Raw genomic sequence first — 8,641 nt, forward strand, 5'->3', positions numbered from 1 at the left:
GTTTACCGTAGTTATTGTATACCAATATACATATACGTTTGTCTTACTTCAGGTCATCATCTACCATATTCATACCATTCATACTCAGTGCACCTTCACCATCTACCTAGCCAGAAATCACTGCATCTTACTATCGTCGTCTATACACACAACCATTCAACCTCGGCTAAATCATCTAGTATCACGTGTAAACATTGCGAGCCGAAACTCTACCCCACTCAAGACAAATATAAATAGTAGAACCAATCCCTAAATACTCTATATAGTTTAATATAGCTCTTCGGCCATTTATAACCACATATTCACTTACAAATATATTTTCGACTCTTACATCATCGTGTCTTATCAGCATTAGAGTCTTTACATCCCGGCCATTTTCACTTCCTACCATTATCATATCTCAACATTGATCAGTGTATTATCCTACCTCGGCTTTCCACAACTCTCAGTGCCCATAGCATCCACTCTGTACTTCCGTGTTTGGCATTTCACAAACCTCAATATGCCATTGTACTTCATGCAATGTCAACAGGGNACTCTGTACTTCCGTATTTGGCATTTCACAAACCTCAATATGCCATTGTACTTCACGCAATGTCTACAGGGAGGTGCATGACGGTTCCAACTTTTCACTTCACACATCTGTCACATCACTTCCACTTGAAGTCACCCTTTACTCTCCTTTGCTGTGGAAAGGATTTAGTGAGCACGCTCAGACATTGTACGTCATGCAATCTCAACGGGTTGGAACTTAGAGACTCGGATGTGGCCTTTCTAAATATCATGGATGTATGGATGCTCCAATCAGTGTAGTTTGTGTGCAAAAGTTGATGCGCGGATGCAACTATGCTAGGAGTATGGATGCGTTGGCATTGGTGTTGGGATGTGAGTTTGATGCGTGGATGCAACTATTCCTGATGAAGGGATGTGACCTCTACGGAGGTGTGGATGTGACCACTATTGGTGCACGGAAGCAAGAGTTTGCTATTGAAGTTTGGATGTGGCTGCTGTTTCAGCGATGTTTACTACTTAAAGGCTACCGTTGCACTACATACAACCTCAATTAGGGTCTCTACACTTGCTCTCTACGAGCCAGCAAAGCACCCCGTGACTGGTGTCTGTGCGGCGCCTGCCTTCATGCGCAGACCACTTTTGATTTGTGGCTGTCGTCAGTTCTTACACTCATTGGGCTCATCCTGGTTCCTCTGACTTCAAAAAGCGAGACACATACCCGGAGGCAGTGGGTACCAACATGGAGCTACTAGCTTTGATCGATTCATTCACTTCTGTTTGAGATATTCAGCTGTAATTACCCGTTTCTTCATGTGCAGTACGTCTTTAGGTTCCTCTTGTAGCTGCTGTGTAGCTGCTGTGCTTTCTTTTCTGGCTTCTGGCAATTCTCCTTCACCGGGGAGTACCATNATTCGTTCACTTCTGTTTGAGATATTCAGCAGCAATTACCCGTTTCTTCACCTACATTACCTCTTGTGACTTGCCGCGCAGCTTCAAAGTATACTCAACTCGATGGGTGCAGCTCAGTGCTTTCAATTGGTTTATCGATAGCTCCCCGCACTGAGTCGAGTGTGTGCTGATGTCACGTAGTTATTGGCGTCTTGTAGAGTTTTCGTTGTTTCGGTTGCCACGTCGCAATAGTAGCTGGAGGCTCAGTCTGTCTTCGAAGAATGAACCCACGCCGTTTGATTCTGTCCTAAGCTCCACACCTTCCAAATGCTCGAGCCATCTTCTGCTCTTGCTTGTTCATCCTACTTCCCAAAGCTTGCAACAGGCATATTGATGGCGTAATCTTCTCCTCTTGGCAGTGTAATTGAGTTCAGAGTCTGGGGTGTGTCTAGTGGGTGGAAAAGCGTTCAATCTTGTGTGTTTGAGTAGATGTGGTAGTGGTAAGATCTGGAAAGTGTGGCCACCATCTCCATTGGCACTCAGTCCACCCTGGCTGTAAGTATATTGTTCTGATGCGACTCCCCCTGTTACACTTACCATTCAATCGTACTCTTCTCGTCATTTTGAGTACTCTCCTCAGGTGTTGGTTTGTTGTACTTGTGTTCAACTCNCGTTTTTTTATCATTCTCTGATCCTTTGCACCTACACTCTCTCTTTATCTCTCTAGCACAAAAAACACAAAGAGCCAGAAAGATACACATTTCAGAGTATGTGAGTAGTTCAGTCTAAATTTGTACTATTTACCAAGTGGCTCCCACAAAAACAAAACAAAAAAATAAAAACTTTTTTCTTGACTTCTACTTTTTCGCAACTAACATTCGTCCTTCTGCAGTAGGGACTCTAATACAGCCATATACGGTCTACTCCAGTCTTCTTGCTGCTCCTGTTGCTGTTACTGTTGCTGCTGTTGTTACATGGCCTTCCAGGGACACCGGTGTCCTCCTCCTCGTGTTCTGGCACCGAAAATGTGCTGCATATCAAACTCACTCGGATTTCAAATCAGGTTACGAATTCACAATCACACGGGTCAGACAAACACAGTCGCCAAGGTCCCAAGCNGGACTTTTCCCGATGACAGCGAAGCACGGCCAAGACTTTTCTCCGACTCAATCTCGATCAGGAAATAAACCCGTTACACAATATTGGGCTGCGAAAACCTGGCTTTGGTTGAAACAACCAAACACTAACAAAGCAGAACTGTCTACTAAATAAAATTCTCAATGCGCACATACCATAGTTAATGGGGTGCAATTTTGAGATACATAGTGCTAAATGTACGTGAAGAAACAGAATTCTGCTTGTATCACTCCATCCGATTCAAAAGTGGTTTTTATCATCACTATCCACAAAAGAATTTCGTCGCAAAGATTGTTGCACCATAGATTAGGTGCTACCAAGCGCCAAAGACTGCCAATTGTTGGGTGTATTATGATTGATTTTAACCTCCTTAGGAAGGTGGATTAATTGCGACACCTGGCTTTTGGGTGGGTGTGTAAAGCTACAGAACATATATAAGTGCTTATGTAGTTGATTTTGTACAATTTTATATAGTTGTTCTGGAAATCAAGTTTATTCTTCACTTAATTTTGTAGTAAAACTGCAATAAATTTAAAAGATTAATATGGTAAATACAATCAACAAAGTAAACACGACTCACACAAGACATACACACTATGCCCACAGTATACAAGATATATACAGAAAGTACCAATTAGAAGCAAATCATATACTTTCCCCTATTTCTCTCTCTCTATCTCTCTCTTTGTCTTTAATTTGAATTTCTTTTTCTCCAAAATACACCAATAACTACAAATTTGGCAACACATTTTTCAAGCCATAATACCGAGACAACCATTCAATCACACACACACTTATCTGTGTCTTTTATTTGAAAGCTTTCACTACAATTCTTAAGCAACTATAGTCAACTCAATATAGCTTCGTCACTCATGACTGACAACTTGTTCAAACAACCACAACTTATGATGCCATACTGCGAATCAAATCGTAATTCAAAATCCAATACACCACCAGCACACCCAAAGAAACAGTCTGCATTTGGTGACCACCACTCAAGCACCAGGGACTACTATCAGCAGGGCTCTTCTCCTCAAAATTTTTGCTACCTGTCCTTTTTACCGGTGTTCCCAATTGCAAATGGTGTCGTTACCAACAACGTCAATTACAGTGGAATAACCGCCAGAGATAAAATTCATTCTCAACTCAAAAGCCCTTTACAACAGGTCTTAGAGGAAGATGCGGATGGATATGAAAGTGAAGGAAACAAAAAGCAGCACCAATTTGCACAAGCAGCGGCAGCAGCAGCAGCAGCACCGGCACCACCATTTCAGCAATCGTATTTACACGAGCCCCAAACCAACCAACCTGAGTATCAAGCTAGTGTTCAAGCTCCAAGATTTGAATTATTTGGAGGCAACAATTACACAGGTAACGACGCCACAGCCGGCAACTACAACAACAACAACAACAGCATTCCGAGAAATTTACCATGTGACGCTGAATTGGAGTTTGCTAGAGCTAACGCCAGCCTTAATACCAATCCATCAATTTTGCGACAGTTGCATGTATTACCTACACCTACCGCAGCTGTTGATGTTTACGATTACTTGAATCCTAGAAAGTCTGCAAATATGCATTACAAGGAGAAGATTAATAGTTGGTTATCTTCAGTGCCACTTGCTGTTGCGTATGATGAAAATTTAACGCAATTCAATCTCAATTGTTATCCAGGTGTGGTGACCATTTCAGAAACAGCCACCAACTCAGAGGTTGAGATTGATTTGGCAGACATTGACGATGTATTGGAACTTCAAGCACAGAGAGTCACTCGTTATGTGAAACGATTATACTTCAATGAGGAAGAAATACCATTGTCCATGGAAGAGTATGGACAAGACTTGGATGGCCAGTGTATCGACGAGGTGGAAGAGCAAGAATCACAAGAACAAGAGGAAGGAGAAGATGTTGTAGCTGAACAGAATCTTGGCGAGGGAGGCGGCATGCTTGGATTTGAGGAGCACACCTCAAAGCAGAATCCAGAATGTCCCCAGCGCAACCAGAGACAACCCCTCAAGAGCGTAATAGTAACTAAACAAGGCATTACCTTGAAGCGATGAGTAATAAAAAACACGCCCGTCATGAGAAATGATTCCATTTTTGCTCAATAATCGAATCAGAGTAAATTAAGAGGCAGCCTTTCCTAACCTTTTCCATCTTATATACCATTTCTTTTCTAGCTCAACATTGCATTATAAACAACCAGCATCTATAGATCTATATACGCATGCTTTATATCACTACAATCGTAGATCCAACTCCTCAATCGCAAAGCGATTATTCTCTTGCTCCATCTTTTGCACGTTGGGATAATACGGCACAATTGTATCACTACATTGCACGTACGCACTATTGTAGATTTTCCAAAATGGTGCCCTCACTTTGCGCGCTGGATGGAACAATCCGGCCCATACATAGTTCATGAATACCCCGATTCCTAGTATCAATCTCAACGAATCCAAGCTCTCCAACACTCTCGCTATGACATGGGGTGAGGTCTCATAGACGTTGGGCATTATCAAATTCAATAAGTGAACAAAGACTTCTTCATAATCTCGACCAAGGTTCATGCCAAAACAGTTCAAAGCAATATGACCAACAACGGTGGCTGCGGTCTGGCGATGGACCAAATCTCTGTCAAGTAACGCATCCTCCAACAATGGCGTGATAGCAAACACATAGTCTTTAGTTGTGTTACCGTCAAGATACTCAAACATAAAACTCATGGCCTTCAAAACACCATTCTGGATGTTTCTTTCCGGTGTTTTGTACTCATTCATGATTGCAGGCAATACGGTAAACGGTTGACAGGTTTCTGCAACGATTCCCATAGCAACAGCAGTACAAACTCTCAATTGACGCTCCTGCACTCTCAAATTATTCAACAACATCACAATGATATCCTGCGGTCCAATGGTTTTTGAAATATGACCAAATGTAGCATTTGCAGCAATTCGAATCTTCTTCTTATTGGATTTTAGCAATTCCAATAAGTCAAAACAAATACGCATCCATTCTTTCGCATTGATGGTTTCGGCATTTTGGGTGGCTATCAAGCCAATCAATCGCACACTTGATTCTTGAACTTTTTCGTGCCTGTTTTTCAATATGGGAGTCAATGTAGGCAATATTTGGTTTAATGAAGGATTGGACATTGACAACAAGGTACCTGTGTCAATTGACTTGATACAAAAGTACAAGGCATTAATTATTGAGCCCAAAACATCCGGATAAACTTCACCCAACGACTCATACAAGATTAATACCAATTTCTCCAACAACGTATCATCATGGGCAGAGCACACTTTTATCACTGGTGCAATAGCGGCAATCAAATCGGACGATTGTTGCCGAACCTCTGGCAATTTATTCTTCATTCTGTACAAAACTGAACTTATGATTGAATTAATATGAGGTTTCATCCTCACTCCCAAAGCCTTTGCAACCGTACCAAAAGCCTGTAGATATATCTGCTGTTGAATTGTTTGCTCTTGAAATGCAAACAAAGCCCCATCGATTAATGACTCAATCTGACGAGCGCTCATCCCCAAAGATTCTTCAGGCTTGCTTCCCACTATCGCATAAAGTGCTTTCACCGCAAGTCTTCGTAGTTCCTCATTTTCATCCTTGGTAAAGTGTATGACATAACCCATTATAGTTATGTAATCAAATTGAGTAGCCAAGTGGCTTGTTGCCGCAACAACAAGTCTTGCTACTTGTTCGTTATCAGAAGCAGTCCGCCTATTCCAAAAAGCCTGGAAAAACGGTTTGACAACTTTCAAGTCGTAATCGGGCAAAATCCTTTTGGAAAGAGGTAAGCTCAGAATGATTCCCAAAACAGTCTTTCTCATATCTTCGTTGGGAGCTGAAAATTGACGCGAAACCAAAAATGCCAACTCTGCAGTGTAAAAATTGGTGTACTCGTCATATCTTGGGTCAAACTTCATTAGTGGAATCAAGGACCCAATGCATTTTAACAATGCAGCTAGCCCCTTGCCTCGCTGTCTACGAGTTTCATTCCAAAGCAGTTCCAATACTGGCTCAAATGCATCTATGCCGTAAGGTTCCACACACTCTGCCAATTGTGCCAAAGAAGACGCCGCTATAATTCTAACTTGTGGATGTTCATCGTTTATAGCAGGAGCAATACTTTCAATAACATGGGTCAAGTACGGTAACACCGCTGATCCATTACCCTTACCTAAAAGTATACACAATTGTTGGATTGACTTGATTCCTGTGTGTCTTGCCGTCCAGCTCCTGCGAGATTTGACGACCGCTTTCAAAAATGGCAAATATTGATTTAGACCAAGGGTATTTGCCACTATAGCGAGAACCCTTGAAGTAAGATTTCTGACATATTCATCAACGTGATCCAACTCGGGTCTTAATGCAGATATCATACTGGGAAAGCCAACAATCTTTGTCAAATTAGTCAAGATTTCGCGAATTTCATTACGAACTGTCAGATCCTCCTCAATCAAGAAAGGGGACAAGACATGTATCAACTCTAGAGTGTAGGGCTGGATTGATGCGTTTAATTGGAAGATCAATCTGCCAACTAGTTTCACTAACAAATGACGCTCTTGCTCGCCTAGTACGGGTTCTAGTAAGATTGGAAGTATTTGTTTTAAAAGCAATTGCGGTCCGTACTTGGCCGCGTTTTCAGTCAATGACCTCATTGCTCTTTTCCTCGTAATTTGGGAGCCATTCTTTACCTTCAATATCAACTTCATCGATTGAAATTCTCTTTTCGCATCTCCTTCTAGATCTGCCTCTCGCAGGCTCAATAGGTGTCCGAAATGCTTTACATCCTCTTCCTTAATATTTTCAAGATCCCCGTGTGACGACGATACGGTTGGAACTAGCGATGAGGGAATATTGTTTGATTGGTTAGTTGGTGGTATGTAGTGAGTGCTAGTTGCTGCTTCCACTCTTTCTACTGCATTTGCATTTTGTGAGAAACCACGAGGAGGAGTGAGTTCAGTGAACCCACGTGGTAGAATCTTCTCCAACACATCATCAGTCAAAGATATACCCTCCACAACGGGGACTCCATCCACTTTCAATACTTTTGTAACGGCAGATGAGTTCTCAGAGTTCAGATTAATAGCTGCATTTTTTTCATCATCACTAGGAACACTTAGTCTTCTCTTTCTTGACGATTTCTTTTCTATGAGGGCAGTCTCCGGCACTTCCTGCCCAACATATAACAGACTCCACTTTGTCTCCTGCGGTAGAGCCTTTTTCTTGTCAAAGTGCAAGTCCACATTCCTTTGAAATCTTTGCTTGTTGTAATCACTGCTATTTATGCCCTCTTGTAAGGCCCTGCTTGAGACTGAATCATCACGCTCGAATTCGTTTAGTAGCTCGGTTTTCAAGACATCCAGTATTGAATAATTCGATGATAAATTATTCTTGCTTCCCTTGAGTGGCATGACTTCAATATATTGCCGCTTGGGTGGGTATGTGTTAGTAAATTACGCTCCAAAATTTCGACAGTAGATTTTCGCCGCACAAAGCTCATCTCCATCTGATGTAGACTGAGTGCTGCTTGTTTTTTTTTTTTTGAAAGGCCCCATGTCGAACTTCAATTTACATTCAGTATGGATGGTGGAGGAATGTGAATATGGGTCAACTTCTCTCAACTTCTATCTTGTGATTTTTTGTAGAGTCATCGAGTGTGTACTGTTTTACTACGTTTACAACAAGAAGTATGGATAAGAAGAGACTGGTAATCACTCTGACATATTCTAGCTTAAGATGTTGTGACAGCTCTACCAATCAATAGTTCCTTATAATAATAAGACTCGAACCTATTAACTAGATGTTCTACACTTGCAATGCATTTAGTAAATAAGCTGCTTATTATGTTGTACTTTCCTGGATTAATATGAAAACTCATCTTCTGAACAAATTAGCGATGATTGGGGTTACTGTACGACAGGATATCGAACAAGCTACCTTGATGTACGAGGTATCATTACGCGCCTGCTTCATCGCAAGTGAAGGTGTGTGTGTGAAGTTCAGTCAATTTACCTGCAAAGCCATCGAAGAAGACCAATCCACAAGGGCATTTGCTTCAATTGCCACTTCAATATAG

General features: G+C 41.6%; 3 protein-coding genes across 3 annotated transcripts; 2 read left to right on the forward strand and 1 right to left on the reverse strand. All coding sequences in view use genetic code 12, as the record gives it.

The window, feature by feature from the left end:
- Window positions 1–1,524: 1,524 nt before the first annotated feature.
- On the forward strand, window positions 1,525–2,673 carry KGF57_000087 (uncharacterized protein; the record flags this gene model as incomplete). Its single annotated transcript, XM_051755383.1, has 2 exons — window positions 1,525–1,551; window positions 2,311–2,673. The coding sequence occupies 2 exons, from the start codon at window positions 1,525–1,527 to the stop codon at window positions 2,671–2,673; spliced, it is 390 nt and encodes a 129-aa protein (XP_051611398.1).
- A 737-nt stretch (window positions 2,674–3,410) lies between these two features.
- On the forward strand, window positions 3,411–4,598 carry KGF57_000088 (uncharacterized protein; the record flags this gene model as incomplete). Its single annotated transcript, XM_051755394.1, has 1 exon — window positions 3,411–4,598. The coding sequence occupies one exon, from the start codon at window positions 3,411–3,413 to the stop codon at window positions 4,596–4,598; it is 1,188 nt and encodes a 395-aa protein (XP_051611399.1).
- Window positions 4,599–4,778: 180 nt separating this feature from the next.
- Window positions 4,779–7,976, reverse strand: KGF57_000089 (mRNA-binding U2 snRNP complex subunit; the record flags this gene model as incomplete). The annotated part of the gene is made up of 1 exon (XM_051755405.1): window positions 4,779–7,976. One exon carries the CDS (start codon window positions 7,974–7,976, stop codon window positions 4,779–4,781), a length of 3,198 nt encoding a protein of 1,065 aa, XP_051611400.1.
- Between the last annotated feature and the right edge of the window lie 665 nt (window positions 7,977–8,641).

This window comes from Candida theae, assembly GCF_024610275.1.
Source record: "Candida theae strain CBS 12239 chromosome Unknown scaffold125, whole genome shotgun sequence".
NCBI classification, from domain to species: Eukaryota; Fungi; Ascomycota; class Pichiomycetes; order Serinales; family Debaryomycetaceae; genus Lodderomyces; species Lodderomyces theae.